General features: G+C 41.5%; 1 protein-coding gene across 1 annotated transcript in view; it reads left to right on the top strand.

Annotated features, from left to right (window-relative positions):
* The window catches only part of CAPN7 (calpain 7), a 67320-nt gene that overhangs the window by 28568 nt on the left and 16342 nt on the right, over positions 1 to 22410 (top strand). Inside the window, exons 11-17 of the mRNA XM_073678072.1 lie at positions 3041 to 3147; positions 6521 to 6641; positions 7774 to 7918; positions 9179 to 9278; positions 13135 to 13270; positions 16281 to 16356; positions 20864 to 21009. Of these exons, the coding sequence (XP_073534173.1) occupies positions 3041 to 3147; positions 6521 to 6641; positions 7774 to 7918; positions 9179 to 9278; positions 13135 to 13270; positions 16281 to 16356; positions 20864 to 21009 (831 nt within the window). The remainder of the gene's footprint in view (positions 1 to 3040; positions 3148 to 6520; positions 6642 to 7773; positions 7919 to 9178; positions 9279 to 13134; positions 13271 to 16280; positions 16357 to 20863; positions 21010 to 22410) is intronic.

Below are 22410 nucleotides of genomic sequence, written 5' to 3'. Positions count from 1 at the left end.
TCATTGTCCTGTTGAAAAATAAATGATGGTCCAGCTAAACGCAAACCGGATGGAATAGCATGCCGCTGCAAGATGCTGTGGTAGCCATGCTGGTACAGTATGCCTTCAATTTTGAATAAATTCCCAACAGTGTCACCAGGAAAGCACCCCCACACCATCACACCTCCTCCTCCATGCTTCACGGTGGGAACCAGGCATGTAGAGTCCATCCGTTCACCTTTTCTGCGTCGCACAAAGACACGGTGGTTGGAACCAAAGATCTCAAATTTGGACTCATCAGACCAAAGCACAGATTTCCACTGGTCTAATGTCCATTCCTTGTGTTCTTTAGCCAAAACAAGTCTCTTCTGCTTGTTGCCTGTCCTTAGCAGTGGTTTCCTAGCAGCTATTTTACCATGAAGGCCTGCTGCACAAAGTCTCCTCTTAACAGTTGTTGAAGAGATGTGTCTGCTGTTAGAACTCTGTGTGGCATTGACCTGGTCTCTAATCTGAGCTGCTGTTAACCTGCGATTTCTGAGGCTGGAGACTCGGATAAACTTATCCTCAGAAGCAGAGGTGACTCTTGGTCTTCCTTTCCTGGGGCGGTCCTCATGTGAGCCAGTTTCTTTGTAGCGCTTGATGGTTTTTGCAACTGCACTTGGTGACACTTTCAAAGTTTTTCCAATTTTTCGGACTGACTGACGTTCATTTCTTAAAGTAATGATGGCCACTCGTTTTTCTTTACTTAGCTGCTTTTTTCTTGCCATAATACAAATTCTAACAGTCTATTCAGTAGGACTATCTGCTGTGTATCCACCAGACTTCTGCACAACACAACTGATGGTCCCAACCCCTTTTATAAGTCAAGAAATCCCACTTATTAAACCTGACAGGGCACACCTGTGAAGTGAAAACCATTTCCGGTGACTACCTCTTGAAGCTCATCAAGAGAATGCCAAGAGTGTGCAAAGCAGTCATCAAAGCAAAAGGTGGCTACTTTGAAGAACCTAGAATATAAGACATATTTTCAGTTGTTTCACACTTTTTTTGTTAAGTATATAATTCCACATGTGTTAATTCATAGTTTTGATGCCTTCAGTGTGAATGTACAATTTTCAAAGTCATGAAAATACAGAAAAATCTTTAAATGAGGTGTTTCCAAACTTTTGGTCTGTACTGTATATCCAATCAGTGTGGTGTGTATCTGTAATATAATGTACTAGCTATTGAGCCCGTTCTACGCCTGGGTGGCGAGCATTTTTATTGGTATATGGTCTCCCATGCTGGTATATGCTGCCCCCATCCTGGTATTTGTGCTCCCCAATCCTGTTCCCCCATCCTGTTAGGTGTTGCCCTCATCCCTATCCTGGTATGCATGCCACTCCTCCCCCTCAGTCCTGGTACGCATTTTTTCCCCTCCCCCCTCAATCCAGGTACGCATGGCACCCCTCCCCCCTCAATCCTGGTATGCATGGCACCCCTAACCCTCAATCCTGGTACGCATGGCACCCCTAACCCTCAATCCTGGTACGCATGGCACCCCTAACCCTCAATCCTGGTACGCATGTCACCCCTCACCCCCAATCCTGGTACTCATGGCACCCCTCACCCCCAATCCTGGTACACATGGCACGCCTCATCCCTATCCTGGTATACATGGTACCCCTCATCCCTATCCTGGTATGCATGGCCCCTCATCCGAATCCTGGTATTTATGGCCCCCCCCAGATCCCAATCCTGGTATGCATGGTACCCCTCACCGCCCAATCCTGGTACGCATGGTACACCTCATCCCTATCCTGGTATGCATGGCCCCTCATCCAAATCCTGGTACGCATGGCACCCCTCACCCCCAATCCTGGTACTCATGGCACCCCTCACCCCCAATCCTGGTACACATGGCACGCCTCATCCCTATCCTGGTATACATGGTACACCTCATCCCTATCCTGGTATGCATGGCCCCTCATCCAAATCCTGGTATGCGTGGCCCCCCCAGATCCCTATCCTGGTATGCATGGTACCCCTCACCCCTCAATACTGGTATGCATGGTACCCCTCATCCCTATCCTGGTATGCATGACCCCTCATCTGAATCCTGGTATGCATGTCACCCCTCATCACAAATTTGATATACATGGCACCCCTCATCCCCCCAATCCTGGCATGTGTGGCCCCCCTCATCCCCCCAATCCTGGCATGTGTGGCCCCCTCATCCCCCCCCAATCCTGGCATGTGTGGCCCCCTCATCCCCCCCCAATCCTGGCATGTGTGGCCCCCTCATCCCCCAATCCTGGCATGTGTGGCCCCCCTCATCCCCCAATCCTGGCATGTGTGGCCCCCTCATCCCCCCCCCCCCCAATCCTGGCATGTGTGGCTCCCTCACCCCCCAATCCTGGCATGTGTGGCCCCCTCATTCCTTTCACGCTGCTCATGTGCCGATCCGATGCCTCACTCCTGCCCCGGTCTCCGGCCAGAAGAGAGGCGCCGCGGCAACACTCCTCCCGGTCAGGTAAGTATGTAAGTATGGCGCCGGAGATCGCGGTATGCGTTCAGTGTCTACGCATACCGCGATCTCCGGCGCTATACACCTCCTCTTACCTGTAACAGCTCCATGCGTTCTGTCTGGAGCCAGACTGCGCGTCACGCATGCTCAGTCTATAGAGGCTACAGACAGATTATATTATAGATTCTGTAGGGGTTTCTATACTTATGTGTAACGAGTATTGCACGGAGGTGTTTTCTTCCCAGTCTTTGTGCTGATTTTTTACATAAATTGGGGCCTGCCCATTATATGCTGTATTGATGGCAGGTGTCTAAAAGAGCAATTCCATACTGTGCTGTTTATTTCGTACATTTTGGCTTAAAGTTCATTATTTCTATTTGGGCAAATTGAAGAAAAACATTAAAAATCGCTATAGCTTGTCCTCATGATTGCTGCATTTTTAAGATTTTGTGATTTCTTTTTTTTCTTTTACAAAACACTTCATTAAGTATTTGTTAGATGATCTAATAGGCCTTGTTATAAAGCAAATTAAGATGTGCCGTCATTGCCTTCCAGAATATTGACCTGCATGCACTGACTGGATGGATCCCAGAGAGGATCGCTATGCACTCCGACAATCAGGCCTTTGACAAAGAAAATACCTTTAGAATGTTGTACCAAAGGTATAGTGTCTATTTGTCTAGTCGCCTATGTACCTCACACTAATGTCTTGTAGATAAAGCACATTCAGTGCAAAAACATTTTTTTTTTAAGAGTTTTACACTTATTGATCAATGTATATTATAAAATTATTTGGATAAAGTATGTGACCCATTAGGATATTAATTATATGTGGTGAAAGATGTGATCCAATTAATGTTCTACGTACATGTCTTTGCATCCATTATATGGACTTGCTAAGTACTTTGAAGTCTATGTACAAATCTTCATATACCTTACTACAGTGATGCTCTGTTCTGGATCTTCATCTCCTGGCCAGAGGGGAAAGGTTGGTGTCTTAGAAAATGGTGACTTTGTATTCTCCTTTAAGGTGATAGGAGTCTATTAAGATGTGCAGTTGAATATATTCTACAATATTGCAAACAGTGGGTTATAGTCTTATTCCAACAATGTGTTATGACGGGGAGTCAATCACTCACACTCACTCAGTCAATCACTCACAAAATGCTAATTAAATGACATAATTCAGATATGTAGGGGACTTAGCCCCCTTCAAAATGATATCTGCGGTATAGATTTTAGTGATTTAGATGTCAGAAGAAGAAACTATTTATTTTGTATGCAAATGAGGGGGCAAATGGCTTGGCTAAGATGTCAGTGCACCGCTACGCCTTTTCAGTTTGAATGCTGAGAAGGTTATCATATCTTGATTGACAGCGCTCAGTTCCATCAGCTTGGCACCCTCACACAGACACTGCAGGAAGCAACTTGTGCTAGGCCGCTCTCATTGTCAGTGTGCGCTCTGATCACTGGCTCCTGTCTGCGGTACAGTATGGAGCCGCATCTGCAGACAGGAGCCAGTGATCAGAGCGCACACTGATACTGCAGGAGCCCCGCGTGGGCCTTACACACAGTATGAGACAATGCTGCACATGAGACCCTCATTTACATACAAAATACTTTTTTTTTTCTGCCAATTAAACTACTAAAATCACTACTATAGGTATTTTTAATGTGGCTTAATCTCCTACATACCTGTATAAATATTTAGCATTTAGGGGGTGACATATCCCCTTTACAGCATGGCTTCATAACTTATTTTCTAGCAAAGAAATGGTATTTTGTATCATCTGAACAATAAGTGAAATGCCCTTTTTTGCATTACTTGTTACTTTCGTTGTCATCTTCATTTTTGTTATCTAATTATATTAAGTTAAATATATGCAGACACTTGGAGAATTTTATTGGGGGTTCCCAAATTCTTCCCCATAGCAGATATTGGGGGAAAGAAGGGTCTGGTATATCTGATTTCTCAAAGCAGATAAGCTGCTACCAGAGATAGATCTGACTTGGATTTATTCCCCTCCACATACTCTATCAATATAGCCAAGCATGTACAGAGTATTGTGGAGGAAGGAGAAATATCTGATTGCCAAACTAACGTTAGGCCAATGGCTCTCTAAGGAGTATGCCCACCTGAAGTCAGCAGACTGCAAGTGGGCCAAGCAATTGTCGTGATGGTGTCCAGCCAATTGTAATTGTGACCTATTTACCTCTTCAGTAGCATCACCATCACCTGAAATGTAATCTGTCAGCAGGATTTCACCCCACAAACTAGACTGTATGTGCAAGTAACTCTTTCACAGACAAGTCCAAAAAATACCTTTACATGGCTGGTCTGTTCCTCCATTACTGAGAAATCTGCAATTGAATTGATATTCAAATGGAGCTGAAGAGCTATTTGTAGGTCTGAAGCTTCTGTCATTCCAGCTATAATCCCCACAGGGCACTGCCTCCAATTACTTGACTGACTGCATCTATGATGTGTGACTTAGGCAAAGGACTCGGCAGTCAAGCAGGAGATGGCGGCACTGGGTGGGGGGATAGAGCTGGAGTGACACAGGGTTTAGATCTTTTGCTTCATTTTGCAAATCTATTAAACCACTGATTTCTCAGTCGACCAATAACATCCCTGATGTGCTCGATGGGAGGCAAGTGTGTAGATGCTGCAAGCCACAGTAGCACGAGCAATATGCGGCTTTGCGTTGTGTTGAAAAATGACTTGTGAGACACATTGGAGAAATGGCCTTACCACTGGTTCCACCAAATCAATATAACATTCTCTTCATGGGCCTCTTCATGGCATTGCCCACCTGGTCTTCAGACTAATCTCTGGCTATCTTTGTGTCCAAGACAAAAGCGGGATTCATCGCTGATGAGGATAAATCCTTATTCCAGCCTTTCTTTTCATCTTGCTTTGCATCCTGATAGCCTTTGAGTGTGGTGGTGAAGGTCAGTGAAACACCTATAACTGGACATCTGGCTCTTAGCCCAGTGTCGTGCAGACAGTGTTTTGACGCCTTAGGCTTGGTATGGTATGTGACATCTCATTTCGCTTGAAGAACAGAATGGAGAAATGGCTGTACCACTGATTCTACAATCCAAAGTGCCAGTTTTCAATGCAACGAAGCCAGGCCGTGTGTTACTCATTCTACTGTGAGCTGCTTGCATGGCCTAAATATGCTTCTATGGCTGGCAGCATCTCCGGACTTGTCTTCCATCGAACACACCTGGGATGTCATTTGTTGACATTTGCAAAATGAGCTGCCAGCAGCGGATCTTGATGATTTGTGTGTCCAAGTGCATTCGGTGTAGCAGAACATTTTTCAGACAACCATTAATAACCTCATTGATAGCATTACAAGGTGTGTAACTGTGTATATTTCTGTGTGTGATGCTCATACTCTAATAAATTAAGATGTTTTTAAAATTGTCTTGATAATTTTCATATCTTTAACATGTCTATCGATCCTGTGATTTCTGTAGTTGTATGACTTTTCCTTCTTGGTGTTGCAATTGCAATGTTAAGGATTGTGTATACTGTGTCCAGATGTCAGAAAGGGCCTTACTGATATCACAATATCTGTGGTCTGCGCAGAGACAGGAAGCAGTGATGTCACTGTGCCACCAGCCACCGGACCGCTGCCACCTGTGATGATGTTCTGCTCAGCGGTCCAGCAGCTGGTGGAGCGGTCACATCACTTGTGTCTCTGCACAAACTGCACTAGATCCCGGTGGGTGCTGGTTGGTGCGGGAGTCTATTCTCTGCATATTCTGTACCATGATCAAATTTTTATGTTGCCACCATAGCCCCCTTAACACTTTGTTTTCTAACATCGTTCTCCATATTTTACCTCTAACATCACTGCCAATTTTTACCAGAAAAATAAAAGTGACCATTTGCACCTGCAGTGTCCTAAACACTCTGCTCTAATACTGGCAGGAAACCTTTTACTGCCAGGGAAAATGTGGCAAGCAAATAACAGATACCTTGATGATCTCATTTTTCACTTAATAAGTGATTATTTCTTTTAGATTTCATAAAGGTGATGTACTAATTACCACAGCTACAGGCGTGATGACTGAAGAGGAGGGTGAGAAATGGGGCTTGGTACCTACACATGCATACGCCGTCTTGGACATCAGAGAATATAAGGTTTGATGCATTTCATAATTTGTGTCAGTGTCTAAAATATGGAATAAAATCTCTATCAAAGAATGCAAATTAGATTATTTTGCCCTATCTGACAGATATCTCACAAGTACCACCTAGGAGAGGTACCTTACAATTCAGTGCCCATCTTTTTAATGAGCTTTGCAACATGACCAGGGATAGACCTTGACCAGAAACTAATTTACAGACAGCCTGTTTTGGGGTATTTGCCCCTCATCAGTGTCGAGCTGACTGATTGTGACGCCCTTTAGACAAGACGAGGGATGTACTAGTTCTCCTTAAAGAGACCAGGTAATATGCCTGGCTTATCCCGTGTCATGTTGGTCATGGCAGGAAGGGATTAAACAATCAGAAGTAAGGGTCTCTGAATTTTATTTTATATTAAAAAATAAATAAATAAAAAAATATATATATATATATTAGGTACCGTACTTTTCTTTTTCTCTTTGGAGATTGTAAATTAAATGTTAAATGCGCTGTGCCACGAACAAAAGTATATTTTCAACAGATCTTGGAATAAAAATAAACTCCAAAATTGGATGTGTTTTTAAAAAAAAAAAAAAAAAATGTTCCTGTCCCAAGATGATCTTATAAATGCAGAGGAGGCTAAAGAGAGTATACAGGGATCACAGCTGATTCTTTCTTTGAGGTAAAACATTTTTTTAAAAACAGGCAGGGAAATGTTTTACCTCACAAAAAGAATCAGCTGTGATCCCCTGCGGTCCTGTCTGTATACTCTTTTGCTTCCTCCTCTGCCCAGGAGATGTGGTATGATCAGACCATGTTCCTGTACTGTCCTATACACGCAGGGGAACGTTTATAAGATTATCTCAGCACAGGAACATTATTTTTAAACACATTCAATAGTGCAGTTTATTTTTAGTCCAAGATCTGTTGATTAAAATATACTTTTGTTCATGGCACAACCCCTTTCAGTTTTTGGATTGCTCTATTGAGAAAAAAAATGTTTACAAGACGAGGTGTGGCCCTAACCCTAAAGCCATGGTTGGGTTCTCTTCACAGTCCTGAATGACGCAACAGTCACAGCTATTTTTCATTCTTAGCTATTGCTATATGTATCTTTTCTTAGCATTTTTTTATTATTATTTTCCAGTCATTGCGGTTTCTCCAGCTGAAGAATCCATGGAGTCATTTACGGTGGAAAGGTCGATTTTGTGAGAAAGATGAGAGAAGCTGGACCCCAGAGTTACAGAAATACCTAAACTTTGACCCACGGACTGCCCAAAAAATTGACAATGGTAAATTTATCATTCTACTGTGACAACTAAGGTCAAGGTAGCGAGAGAGGGCTTGTTGAGACTACTGAGAGGTTGACAGGTGGGAGTCATGCTGTGACTACTGGGAGGTGCGTGGCAGGCAGCTGCTGTGACTACTAAGGAAGTTAGGGGACATTAGGCAAGTGGGGGTTCTGCTCTAGGGATAGTGTGAGGGACACAGTTTAAAGTAGATAATCTTCAAGAGAAGCTCTGTTCTGGCTACTGGAGTGGCAAACAATGTGCTGCGTGGGGCTTTTCACAATATCAATTAATCCCTATTACTAGGTTTAAAAGAATTTCACCCTTTGGAACATTTTGGGGGTCCACTCTGGCAGCTGCTTGAAAGAGTAGACATGCTGCTGAGGCTTCATGGATGAGAAGTTATACTCATGACATAACATTTCATGATTATTTTGTGGTTTTATTCTTTAAAGAGGACCTGTCACTTGCTCAAAACAATAGAGTTGAATGACTTGTAAAATTTCCTGAGCTCCTCTCATTTTGACTCTCTCTTTTTTTTTTTTTTCTGTTTTGCACTTTCTCATTTCTTTGCAGAGATATTCACATTTGTTCTTCTGGAGCGCACCATGTGAATTTCTGCTTGCAGACCAACTGAGCATTTCTTCAGAGTCTTCCCTGGGGGCGTGTGCCTTCACCCCTCCCTCCCAGACGCTGCCAATCACAGCTCGGCAATGTTGAACACTTAAGTCTGCTAGATCAGCTGCTGAGCTGTGATTGGCAGCATCTGGGAGGGAGGGGTGACAGTGCAAGCCCCCAGGGAAGACTCTGAAGAAACACCCAGTTAAACTTCAAACAGAGACTTAGATATTTCTTCAATGATGTAATACAGCGCAAAAACTGAAAAGAGCAGAAGAATCAGGGGAGATTTTGCAAGGTATTTAACTCAATTTTTTTTGAGCAAGTGACAGGTCTTCTTTAAAGGAATTGATCTCTCCTTCAGTATTTTGTACCCCTCCTTTGAATTTTTAGATGACTAATCTGCCACATGACTAGTATAAGGAAGGTAGATTTGCCACCAGTGAGATTCTCTAAGGCATTTACACAGGATGGCCAGCAGAGGTCCCCATGCAATCATCTAAATAACAGGCTGATGAATTGAACCAGTGGTTTGGCTTCCAGCAGAAGAACTCCTCCAACTCCTTTTTAGAGGAAGATGGTGGTCTGGGGACAAAAACTGTCCAGACGCTAACTGATATCTAATAAATGTAATTGTGTCTCTAGGTATTTTCTGGATCACATGGGATGACCTGTGTCAGTATTATGATGTCATTTATTTGAGCTGGAATCCAAGTCTTTTCAAAGAATCAACTTGTATTCACAGGTAGGTCGGATGCCAGCCAAGCAAGATTTATACATTGTAAAGTCAGAATTAAAGAAACTAATTGGCAAAAAAGAAAGCAGAAGCTCATGTAGCTCTGGATATTTCTGTAAAAGTGATGAGAGGAAGTGCAGCTCCATCTTCATCTTTGAATTCACCTTAGTAAACTGTTTCTGAAAGGTGAAACCCATGGCTGCATTTCCTCTTGTCACTGCTATTGGGTGACGTTGTGCTCCTTGCGTTTTGTTTTTAATACATATGTTATAGCACGCATAATCTTGGTAGTATCATTGTTTTAAGAAATAAAGCATCTCTGCTTGCTGTCATACTATGTGGAACCCTACATTTAAAAGAATTGTGTCTTGTAAAGAGCTGGGGCACCTGAAAATGTATCACATGACCCCTATAGATATATATCCAGTGGAAGTAAAGAATTAATGACACTTGCTGATTGACAGCTAGCAGAGAAATTAAAACTGTAATTGACACATGAAGAATATACCGTACTTAAAGCGCATTGATATAATACCCCTTTAACCTGAGGACAACAAAGCACCGTAAATTTAAGGCACTTGGTCCTGGGCTTTAAATGTTCACTATTGTAAATTTTTGGCATGGGGTTAGATTGCAGGAGCTTTATCAGAAGTTCCGGTCCCAGCTGTCAGACAGAGCCAGAGTCCATGCCATGCAGAGAAGACAAAAGCAGTTTATTACAGCTTCTGTCTTCACTTTGGTAGGATAGGTAGTGCTCAGTGAGCACTATGCAGCGAGTAGAAGCATCGGAAAAGCCAATGCTTCTGTGGGACCTGGGGATCACATGATCACCAGATCTTTGTCAGCACAGCAGAGCTGCCGTGTCCCAGCACAGCAGAGCTGCCGTGTCCCAGCACAGCAGAGCTGCCGTGTCCCAGCACAGCCGAGCTGCCGTGTCCCAGCACAGCCGAGCTGCCGTGTCCCAGCACAGCCGAGCTGCCGTGTCCCAGCACAGCCGAGCTGCCGTGTCCCAGCACAGCCGAGCTGCCGTGTCCCAGCACAGCCGAGCTGCCGTGTCCCAGCACAGCCGAGCTGCCGTGTCCCAGCACAGCAGAGCTGCCGTTTTTTATGAATCAGATGCAAAAAAAAAAAAAAAAAAAACAGGAAAAAAAGTCTCCACTGCAAAAATTACAAAAAAAAAGTTTTGGGTTTTTATGTATCTAAAATACATGTTCACGAATAATTTAAAAAACTACAGCTATTAGGTATCCACACGACCATAAAGGAGAATTCTTTCAACAGGTAATTTGGTGTAAAGTGTGAACAGTAAAAAATATAAACAAACAAAAAGTAAACCAACAATAGTTTTGTTTTTTTTCTATATTTGTGTCGCAATTTTTTTTAACAAATTACAAGTAATTTAAATGTACCCCAAAGCAGTGGTAAAAAAAATACAATTTGTCCTGAATAAAACAAAGACTTACATAGCCACGTCAGTGGGGAAAAAAAATGATGGCTGCTGAGAAGAGCAAAGACAAAAACAAAAAAATGGCTGGCGAATAAGGCACAATCAGGTGTAGTCAGTAAGGGGTTTATGTAGTGCTGTCATCTCTTCTAACACCTCTAAATAGCTGCTGACAGAACGAGTTTAAGCTTACCCGTGTTTGCTGCCATAGGGGGTGGAGAGGTTTGGGAGAGATTGGCGCTCTACCTGAGAACACTTAACACATAAAGTCCAGAGCACACTGGGTGATTCATTTGCACGCAGCACATGAGTGGCTACAGTTATCCTGCTCAGGTCGTATTGTTGATCCAAAAAATAAAATAAAAGGTCATCAAAGATGTAGGCATGAGAGTTTATGGTGAGCAAGACCTTTCTGAGGACTTGATAAATATCCACAGCCCAGATTCCTGCAGATTTACTATCCAGCAGTGATGAGGACATCGGAGATGAGTGGTGCGGCTCATCAGATGTGACACATGAGTCTGACTGATATGATTAGCGGTGTCACAAGCTTTATAATACGTGAATGCTTTCTGACGTGAATATACTGAAGAGATCGAGAATGAAAATAAAGATTGGGAAAGCGCTTTCTGTGCAGGGTATAGCTGTATTTATGGTGTCAAATAGTTCCCATATTTCCTTGCTGGACCCGAGCAGCGGACCTCTAGGTGCATATGCTCTAATAGGGCATTGCACGTTTATCTTCCTGGGTTAAAGGAGTTTTCTACTACAATGATATTGATGACATATTCTAAAGATAAGTCAATGGTATGAGATTGATGGTGGTGTCGGATTAACAATAACAATGAGCTCTTATGACCTCCAACTGCGGCTGGATGTAATCAGTGAACAAAGTGGAACATCACAGATCCGTCACACTGTTTATTGGTGGCTCCCAGGTAGTAGCTGATCTGTAGTACCTGGGAGCAACACTGCTGTTCTGCTCTGTACGTTGTTTACAGTCAGCCGCTACTGGATCTGGAAACAGCTGATCGGGGGGGTGCCGGGTGTCAGATCCCCACCGTCCTGATATTGATGACCTATCCATAGCATAAGTTATCACTATAGTGGAAAAAGCCTTGTAAATAAAGCAGACTGACTTCCTACTTAAAGAAGCACTGCCATGCATATTTATTCTCATGAAATATATTTATGGTGTATAGTGTGAATGCATTAATATTTTCACTTAATGTCGTTTTCCCTGGGATCCAGTGCTGACCCATTCCTCTTCTCAGTGACGTCTCTCTTACATTGTAAACCTTTGGCCTCTCGTTACATTTTAAAACCTACTCAGGGTCACATAGAGCGCAGTGTGACCCGGAGAGTCTGCAGAGCAGTGATGTCACTTTAAAGCGGAGCAGAATGGCTCTGCATCCCAGAGAAAGTGGCTGTAGAGGAGTACAGTAATACACTCCCACTATACACAATACACACATTTCATGCAAAAGTCTATTCATGGCAGTACTTCTTTAAGTCTATAATGACAAAGTATCTGATTCTGGGCTTAAACTCTGGGCTATAGTAAATTAACTGCGCATGGTTAAAGCTCCTGGAAAGTAGCAGGAGCATGACCATTCCACAGCTGCAACCAGCGTTGGGTGGAGGACAGAAACATCGGAGTGCTGATTGATGCTTCTATAGGACCTAGTGATCAAATAATGACGAAGTGTTCGCCGACATAGCCTTGCTACAGTCACTGTACTGTGCGGTCTTCCCCTGTAACTGGTTATCCAATTAATGCCTCAGTTACAGTTGAAAAGAAAAGATCAATAAAACAAAGAAAAAAAAAGTTCTTCAGACGTTTTTGATTGCTTCAGGGGCAAATTATGTTAAAAAAAAAATATAAAAAAAGTCCCTGCTGCAAAAAAAAATAAATAAATTTTTTTTTCATATAAAATATATTTTATTACAAATAACTAGTATTTTTGTATTTTTTTTTTATCTACATAACCGCAAGTACCTGGGAAATTCATTCAACATGTCATTTGGTGTGGAACGTGAACAATAAAAAAAAATATAAAAAACAAAAACTGGAAAAAAAAACTCTAGAAATGACACGATAATTTATATGTACCCCCCAAAAAATGCTAAAAAATAATACAATTTATTTCAGATAAAACAGCCTCATACACACAGATGAGTGGGAAAAAACACATACAATTGGCCAATTATTAAGGAATTAAAATAGAAAATGAACAGTCTACCCCAGCCATGATTTGTTTTGCTGCTCACCATTATCCACACATGCTTTTTCCAGTGTTGACTTCTAATTTTTTTGGAGTAATAAATTGTAATATATAGTTTGTGGTACAACCTATTACTTTTGCAATTAAACCTCATAAATGAGAAACCATCTCAGAATTGAAAAATGTTATGTTACAGTACATGGGATGCAAAGCAAGGTCCTGTGAAAGACGCCTACAGCCTGGCCAACAATCCCCAGTACCGGCTCGATGTTCAGTGTCCGAAGGGAGGAGCAGCAGTGTGGATTTTGCTCAGCAGACACATCACCGATAAGGTTAGTATTGATGATCATATGCGTTTGAGATTGATTCCTAATGTCATCTGTTTGTGACTCAAAGGCCACGTTCACATGTTCAGTATTTGATCGGTATTTCACATCCGTATTTGTCATTTGTTAGCCAAAAGCAGGAGTGGGTGATAAATACAGAAGTGGTGACGTGTTTCTATTATACTTTTCCTCTGATTATCCCACTCCTGATTTTGGCTTACAAATACTGATGTAAAATACTGAACATATGATTGTAGGTTTATAGGGTTGTCCCATGAAGAGACCTATTTTAGTGTGGTCTCTACCAGCTGACCTCCGCAGGCCCAGCCTTTTCATCCTCTATGGAACAGCTGTCACTGCTGGGGGTCTGGCTACACACTTAGTCGCTGCAGTGGAACTGTAGCACTTCATGCCCCCTAAGGAAATGACTGAACATCTTTGTAATGTATGGATGCACCACGTCCACCAGATCAGGAGTCACTCTTATGCCACCTTCAAACGGTCAGTAGTTGGTCGGTATTTTACATGAGTATTTGTAAGTCAAAATCAGGAGTGGGAGCCAACACCAGGTGAGGAACAATCAGAGAAAAGCTATAATAGAAACAAGTCACCAATTCTGCATTTATCACCCACTCCTGAGAGAAATACTGACCAAATACTGATATAAAATACTGACCGTGTGAAGGTGGCCTTATAGAGCAGCTCTTACTTCTGGGTCCTTCCCTGTGAAATCCATGTCACCCTTGTTGTCTTTATCAGACTACTGCTTGAATAATCTTGCATTGCAGAAAGGGAGTGGTCTTTTTTCTTTTTAATTCACAGCTATGAGCAGTAAATCGATCTGACTACATCTGTTGGCATCTAAGGTGGTCCCAAATCCAGTCCCACTAGGATGTTTTGTTCCCCCCCCTTGGACCTGTTAGCTTTCCTGCCATGTCTGTTTTCTTTTTTTTAAGTACTAGTATTTCCAATAAAATAGTAATTGTGATTTTTGTTGTTGTTGTGTTCCTCTGTTGTTCCTCCTGGAACTGTATTAATAAATTGAAAGCTAAACATAAGTAAAGGGGGGTAATGTTCTTGCACACTGTGGCTGTCTAATACATGCTGACAGTGTCTGATTATGTGGGGAAATATCATTTTAAGGAAGAAAAAAGTATTCACCAGTCGTTAATTTATGTCAGTGTTTCCAGGATTGATATTTTAAAGGCAATATACCTGTCAAAAGATGTGGCAAGGCCTCTTTAAACTGCAGCTCTGCTCGTTCAGATTGGCTGCGATGTGTTGGCACAAGCTCACCATGAAGTCAGTACATAGAGTGGCAGTTCTCATTGCAGGGAGGATAGAATCAGATATCTTTAAGTACCAGAATCGCCCCAGGTCGGAGGAGTAGATTGATGTGTGTTCCTTAGAGGAATCTCACGGCATAGATATTGCAGAGTATATTGCTATGCATGTAGAAACTTGCAGAGCACTGCTCTTCATCCCATTTCCAGCAATGCAGTACTGTTTATTAATGATGATATTAGTGTTTAATCACAAGTTATATTCTTGTGTAAGGCATGTCGGAATAATTACATAATCGCTTGTTACAAATTCTACCTAATCGCCTGCGCAGGTAAATTCGGAATAATGTCAGTGACTTGGTTATTTATGGCCGACAGGCGCACCTATGGAACCGTGAGCATGTAAATATTTAACCCGGACATTACGCACTGTCCTTACATACCATTGAGTAATCTGTAATTTACAAGGTCACTAATTACCACTTACTTGCACTTTGTGAGATGCCAGACTATAATGCAGAGATTGGCGCATTCCAGTAATTTATCTTTCCTTCTTTTTTTTTAACACTTCATTTTATTTGTTGATCTAGATTTGGTTCCGATGCACCCATGTCCTAAACTATATGTAGTATAAACTAATAGAGAGTAACAAGATGTAAAACCTTTGCCTGTTTCTTGATCTACAGATTTACAATTTTATAAGCTATAAAGGGGTTTTCGTCTATTAGCAAGGTGGACCCCAAACGATTCCAGTAATGTAGAGTAACAAAGATAGATGGTACTCGCCCTCCTCCGGTCTGTGTCCTGGCTGCATTGGTGATGTCACGTCGACGGCTCACATCACCGCTGCAGCCATTCCCTGAGCTCAGCGGCTCTGGTGAATTAGATTGCACAAGTCGCTGAGCTCAGTGATTGCCTGCAGCAATGATATGAGCCCCCATTAGACAACATTTCTGTACCAAAGCAAAGAAATCTGAGCAGGGACAGGAAACTGCTATTGAAAAGGGGGAGGGCAAGTACTAGCGGTCTTTATTATTCTACATTACTAGAATCGTTTGGGGTCCACTTACATTTATGTCGTCCGTAGTTTGAGCAACATAAATCTGAGTCTGGCTGCCCGATTATAGCCAGATATATTTTTCTGTGAAGTGCTTTTGCGTTTCAGAGAAAATATAGTTGAAAAATCTGTCCGGGAACCAGAGCCAAAGACATGATGAGCCCCGCTCTGCACCCCACACTTATGGGAGAGTCCATTTTATGCAGATTTTCAGCTGCGTTTTGCAGTACCAGCAAAGTCTAAATTATTTGTTCACACATCTTGTGTTTTGTTTTTTTTTGCGTATTTTGTGCCTTGGTTGGGTTTTTGGAAACTACAGCATGTCACTTCTTTCAGCGTTTTTTCACCCATAGGAAGTAATGGGTAGTGAAAAAAATGCATCAAAAACGCACCAAAATTTGCATCAGCATTTTTTCAGCGTGTTTGATGGCAAAATAGAATGGGGTACTTTTTTTTCACAGAACTTTTTGTACATGCATAAATAGAGACAGGACAGTGATGAAAAAACGCAGCAAAACCTGCATTTTTGATGCAGCTAATTTCCTGCCAGAGATCAGATTTGTTTCAGATTTGTGACGTAAAAAAAACAACATGTGTGAACATAGCCTTGGAGTATAAAAGGAATTTTAAAGGTTTATAAACACAATATTGACATTAGTCTGCTTACTTCTTGTAGGATGACTTTGCGCAAAATCGAGAATTTATTACATTGGTCGTTTACAAGAATGATGGCAAAAAAGTTTACTACCCAGGTAAGTTGTAGATTTGTGTAAGGATCACAAAGACGTTCCCAAACTGCAGGTTATCTTTGCCAATATTCATAACCTCAGGGCCGTTTTTGACCCAGCATCTAAGACTTGAGTAAAATGAGCCGGAATTTCCTTTGATGCCGCCATGCAGGATTGGCACTGTGCCGCAGGCAAGTCTTCATATCAGAGTCTGGAATTAAAGTTGGAAACTTTAGCTATGGCTGTTCAGTGGTATTCCCACACTAAAACAATGAGGACACAATATGTACAGCAGAGGGGAAAAAAAGTACACCCTCTTTGAATTGTTTGGTATCCTAAAAAATCTGGTCCTCAGAAGGTCTTAATATTAGGTAAATACAACCTCCGATGAACTACACATGATAAATTACACCTTGTCATTAATTATTTTAAAAAACTAGGCCAAAATGCAGAGGCAGTGTGTGAAAAATAAAGTACACCCCATGAGTCAATAGCTTGTAAAACCACCTCCAGCAGCAATAACTTAAAGCAATCGGTTTCTGTATGACTGTATCAGCCTCTCACATCACTCTGGAGAAAGTTTTTTTTCACTCTTATTTACATCATTACTTAAAGGGGTATTCCCTTCAGCAAGATCCTATCCCAATATGTAGTAGGTGTAATTATAATAATATTAGCAAGGCTAATCTCTCCAATTAAAAATTTAATATATTTTTCTGATTCGCTATGTCTCTTTCCTCATGTGCAGGCATTGCAGGACCTTGGGTATCTGTACCCAATTTATTATACATTTTAGGAGTCGGTTCATTTTATACTGACTCCACAGCCCTGTTAACTAAGGCCTTTAATGTCTGAGCTGTAGCTCTTGGGTTCTCTTTGCAATTTCTCTGGACATTGCGCGGTCTGACCTTGCTGTGAATTTGCTGTGACATCAACTCCTCCGGAGCTTGCCAACTGTCTTGAATGTTTCCCACTTGTGAAGAATCTTTCTCACTGTAAAATAATGGACTCCACAAGTTTTTGAAAATGGCCCTATAACCTTTCCCAGATTGATGGTGTAGCAATAATTACTGCTTTAAATTCATTACTGATGTCTTTCCTCCTCCTCATTCACACTCCTGAATGCTCCAGACCTGCAAACTGCCAGAACTTCTGTATTTACTTACCCTCTTAATTCCCATGGAATCAGCAAGGTTATAATTATCTTTTTACACATTTCTTCTGCATTTTAGACTAGATTTTATTAAATAAGTAGTGAAATTATGCAATTTGTTATGAACTCCTTTACCACTTTGGGTTTTTGCGTTTTCGTTCTTTGCTCCCCTTCTTCCCAGAGCCCTAGCTTTTTTATTTTTCCGTCAATATGACCACATGAGGGCTTGTTTTTTTGCGGGACGAGTTGTACTTTTGAACGACACCATGGGTTTTACGATATCGTGTACTGGAAAACGGGAAAAAAATTCAAAGTACGGTGAAATTGCAAAAAAGTGCAATTTCACAATTGTTTTTTGGCTTTTTTTTTACCACGTTCACTATATGGTAAAACTGACCTGCCATTATTCTATAGGTCATTATGAGTTTGTAGATACCAAAGATTTATAGGTTCTTTTTTATTTAAGTATTGAAAAAAAGTTTGCAAAAGAAAACGTCATTTTCCGAGACCCGTAGCGTCTCCATTTTTCATGATCTGGAGCTGGTGAGGGCTTATTTTGGTGAGGGCTGACCTTTTTATTGATACCATTTTGGGTTAGGTACGAGCTTTTGATCGCTTGTTTTTGTATTCTATTGCAATGTTGCGGCGACTAAAAAAAACCCTTAATTCTGGTGTTTTGATATCTTTCTCTTTATCCCGTTTACCAATCGGATTAATTCTTTTTATATATTGATAGATCAGGCAATTCTGAATGTGGCAATACCAAATGTGTACATTTGATTTTTTTTTTAATCGTTTATTTTGAATGGGGCAAAAGGGGGGCGATTTGAACTTTTTTATATATTTTTTAATATTTTTAAAATCAGTTTTTTTTACTTTACACATGCTTCAATAGTCTCCATGGGAGACTAGAAACTGCGATCTTCCGCTCGCTTGTGCTACACACAGCAGGGCTTGAGCCCTACTGTGTGTAGCAAAAATGCTCACTTGCTATTAGCACCAAGCGCTGGGCTAATAGCATCGCTCCCCTGCAGTGCGGCTCTTGTGTTATTTTACTAAAATGGCGCCGAAATCAGCGTCTGCATAGCACGCCGTTTTGTTGAAGACACACTGCAAATGTGTCTTCACTAAAATAGCGCCAGATATCAAGCTATGCGCAGGCGCTGATTCCAGTTGGATGCATTCTTCTGTCTGGGACCAGACTGTGCAGGTGCAGTCTATAGAGGCTTTGGACAGACGGACACATCCAGCATTATATTATAGATATGGCTGCACTGCTTTAATACTGTTGCGGATATATGGAGACATTACATACATTAGAGTGTATATATGTCTATCTTTATATCTGTGTGTGTAATTTATTTATAATATCTAAAATATGGTGGGTGCGGAAAGTATTCAGACCCCTTTAAATTTTTCACTCTGTTTCATTGCAGCCATTTGGTAAATTCTAAAAAGTTCATTTTTTTCTCATTAAAGTACACTCTGCACTCCATCTTGACTGAAAAAAACAGAAATGTAGACATTTTTGCAAATTTATTAAAAAAGAAAAACTTAAATATCACATGGTCATAAATATTCAGACCCTTTGCTCAGAATTGAGTAGAAGCACCCTTTTGAGCTAGTACAGCCATGAGTCTTCTTGGGAATGATGCAACAAGTTTTTCACACCTGGATTTGGGGATCCTCTGCCATTCTTCCTTGCAGATCCTCTCCAGTTCCGTCAGGTTTGATGGTGAACGTTGGTGGACAGCCATTATCGGGTCTCTCTAGAGAAGCTCAATTGACTGTAGGTCAGGGCTCTGGCTGGACCAGTCAAGAATGGTCACAGAGTTGTTCTGAAGCCACTCCTTTGTTATTTTAGCTGTGTGCTTAGGGTCATTGTCTTGTTGGAAGGTGAACCTTCAGCCAAGTATGAGGTCCAGAGCACTCTGGAAGAGGTTTTCATTCAGGATATCTCTGTACTTGGCCGCATTCATGTTTCCTTCAATTGCAACCAGTTGTCCTGTCCCTGCAGCTGAAAAACACCCCAATAGCATGATACTGCCACCACTGTGTTTCACTGTTGGGATTGTATTGGGCAGGTGATGAGCAGTGCCTGTTTTTTTCCACACATACCGCTTAGAACTTTTTGGTGATAATTCTGTCTTCATCTCATCAGACCAGAGAATCTTATTTCTCATAGTCTGGGAGTCCTTCTTGTGTTTTTGAGCAAACTCTATGCGGGCTTTCATATGTCTTTCACTGAGGAGAGATTTCCGTCGTGCCACTCTGCCATAAAGGCCCGACTGGTGGAGGGCTGCAGTGATAGTTGACTTTGTGTAACTTTCTCCCATCTCCCTACTGCATCTCTGGAGCTCAGATACAGTGATCTTGAGGTTCTTCTTTACCTCTCTCAAAAGGGCTCTTCTCCCACGATTGTTCAGTTTGGCTGGACGGCCAGGTCTAGGAAGACTTCTGGTGGTCCCAAACTTCTTCCATTTAAGGATTAAGGAGGCCACTGTGCCCTTAGGACCCTTGAGTAATGCAGACATTCTTTTATAACCTTGGCCAAATCTGTGCCTTGCCACATTTCTGTCTCTGAGCTCCTTGGACAGTTCCTTTTGAGCTCATGATTCTCATTTGGTCTGACATGCACTGTGAGCTGTGAGGTCTTATATAGACAGGTGGGTGCCTTTCCAAATCAAGTCCTATCAGTTTAATTAAACACAGCTGGACTCCAATGAAGGAGTAAAACCATCTCAAGGAGGATCACAAGGAAATGGACAGCATGTGACTTAAATATGAGTGTCTGAGCAAAGGGTCTGAATACTTATGACCATGTGATATTTCAGTTTTTCTTTTTTGATAAATTTGCAAAAATTTCTACATTTCTGTTTTTTTTTTCAGTCAAGATGGGGAGCAGAGTGTACTTTAATGAGAAAAAAATGAACTTTTTAGAATTTACCAAATGGCTGCAATGAAACAAAGAGTGAAAAATGTAAAGGGGTCTGAATACTTTCCATACTCACTGTATATAATTAGAATATATTTAACTGTATACAAAGTTATGCAAGTTGTGCAAACAGAAACACATTATTGCTCATAGCTATCCAACCCCTTTTCACATCTGGTACATCTGAGCTATACCAGTATTTACAAAATTAACCATATAAATATGGAATACATTTAAAAAAAGATTCTCTTTGAATTGTTAGAAGGAATAATAAGGCAGATGAACATTTTAAAGGAAACTCAAAACAATATTGGTAAAAAAAAGATTATTTTACATTTGGAACTTCACATTGCTCTTTTTTCTTATCTTTTAAGAGCTCCATTTAGCAGTATTAACCATTATCACGTCATGCAGTTTGTGGGACTTAATGTTATGTCTTCCAGCTGACCCTGCTCCTTATATCGATGGAATACGGATAAATAGTCCTCATTACCTTACAAAGATCCCACTGACCAACTCTGGTACCCACACATTTACTTTAGTGGTATCTCAATATGAAAAGCAGAACACTATTCACTACACTCTCAGGGTAAGTACCAGGACAACAACTGTATGGGGTAGTTGGAATAAAAAACATTCAGTTAAAGGGAATCTGTCAGCAGATTTTTGCTACCTCTGAGAGCAGTGTAATGTAGGCAAAGAGAAGCTGAATCCAACAATGTATCAGATTACTGGGTGCAGCCGCTTTGACACAGAGTTTTTAGATTTAGCATGAAGCAGAGCTGAGGAAGCTAACCCCACCCACACCAGCCTCTCTGTGTGCAAAGTTCATAGACAGTGAGCTGCTTATTACAGGAGGGGTCGTTGCCAGGTTGATGTAGTTCGGCAATGTTAATCTCTTAGTGATAAATCCTTCACAGTAAACAACAGTACGCACTTTGACATGTGACACATCCCTGAATTCTGTGTTTCAGCCTTGATCTTCTCCATTTAGATTACATAGTAAAAACCTGCCGACAGATTCCCTTTAACTCTTGGTCTGTAGCAAGTGTCTTAGTCTATTTTCTGGGTAGAAGAGGACAGCCGATGGGCTGTCAACAATGGCCCACAAATCCTTCTCCATTCATCGAGAGCTGCTGGATACCATTTCTTCCATCATTAGAGAAACATTTTGTTTTACTTCAGGTTACACTGTGTACTGAGAGGGCACTATAACTGATATCCTAAAAATAGAAACCAATCCGACAGTTGGCTTGGTAATGGTGTCATTCCTTGGCCAATGGTTGTCCTCTTCTGTATAACTAAAGCAAATGTCTACTTATGGCCTTAAAAATTAATATTCAGCTCTCTGCATGTAGGTAATGGCCGATTATTAATTCTGCTTACTTCCGTATAGGATTGTCTTCCTTGAGACTGAGTTTATTTCCCTCAGTTCTTGACGGTTGGCTGCCTTTTAGCTCCTCTCCAGTGCAGCAGAGTTATGAACTGTGCCTACAGCTTAGCTACCTGCCTGCAGGGAGTCTGCAGTAGTCTGAGACACACCTCCTGTCTCATCATTGGTTCAGACTGCTGCTCTTTCCCGCCCTTTGGATTGCTGTCTCCTCTGATTGGCTGTTGTATATAAACAAAGTCTTATCACATGGTCACCTCATCAAACTGATTTCCATTACAGCTAGTATAGACTGATTATAGAGTGCAGATTGCTAAACCACAAGTGAAAAACATATTATTAGGTAGTTGCTGCACTAACACTTGGGCTAATAAGCCCTACTAAGGCCTGTTTCACACGAGCATATTTCACGGTCTGTGTATGGACCACAGTGCCTGGACTGACCACAGGTCTCCTGCCACATGAGGTGTAAATTCCGGACTGTATGATCTAACTCAAGACCGGGCACTACGGTGTGTATACGAATCGTGAAATACGCCTGCGTGAACCTGGCCTAAGCCAGAGCCTGGAGGGTTATTTTTTAAATTAGATATTTAAATA

This window comes from Phyllobates terribilis, unplaced genomic scaffold, assembly GCF_046119375.1.
Source record: "Phyllobates terribilis strain yellow unplaced genomic scaffold, ASM4611937v1 Scaffold_4__5_contigs__length_816908805, whole genome shotgun sequence".
Lineage (NCBI taxonomy): Eukaryota > Metazoa > Chordata > Amphibia > Anura > Dendrobatidae > Phyllobates > Phyllobates terribilis.
Note: the sequence above shows the minus strand (reverse complement) of the source record. Positions and strands in the feature narration are given on the sequence as shown.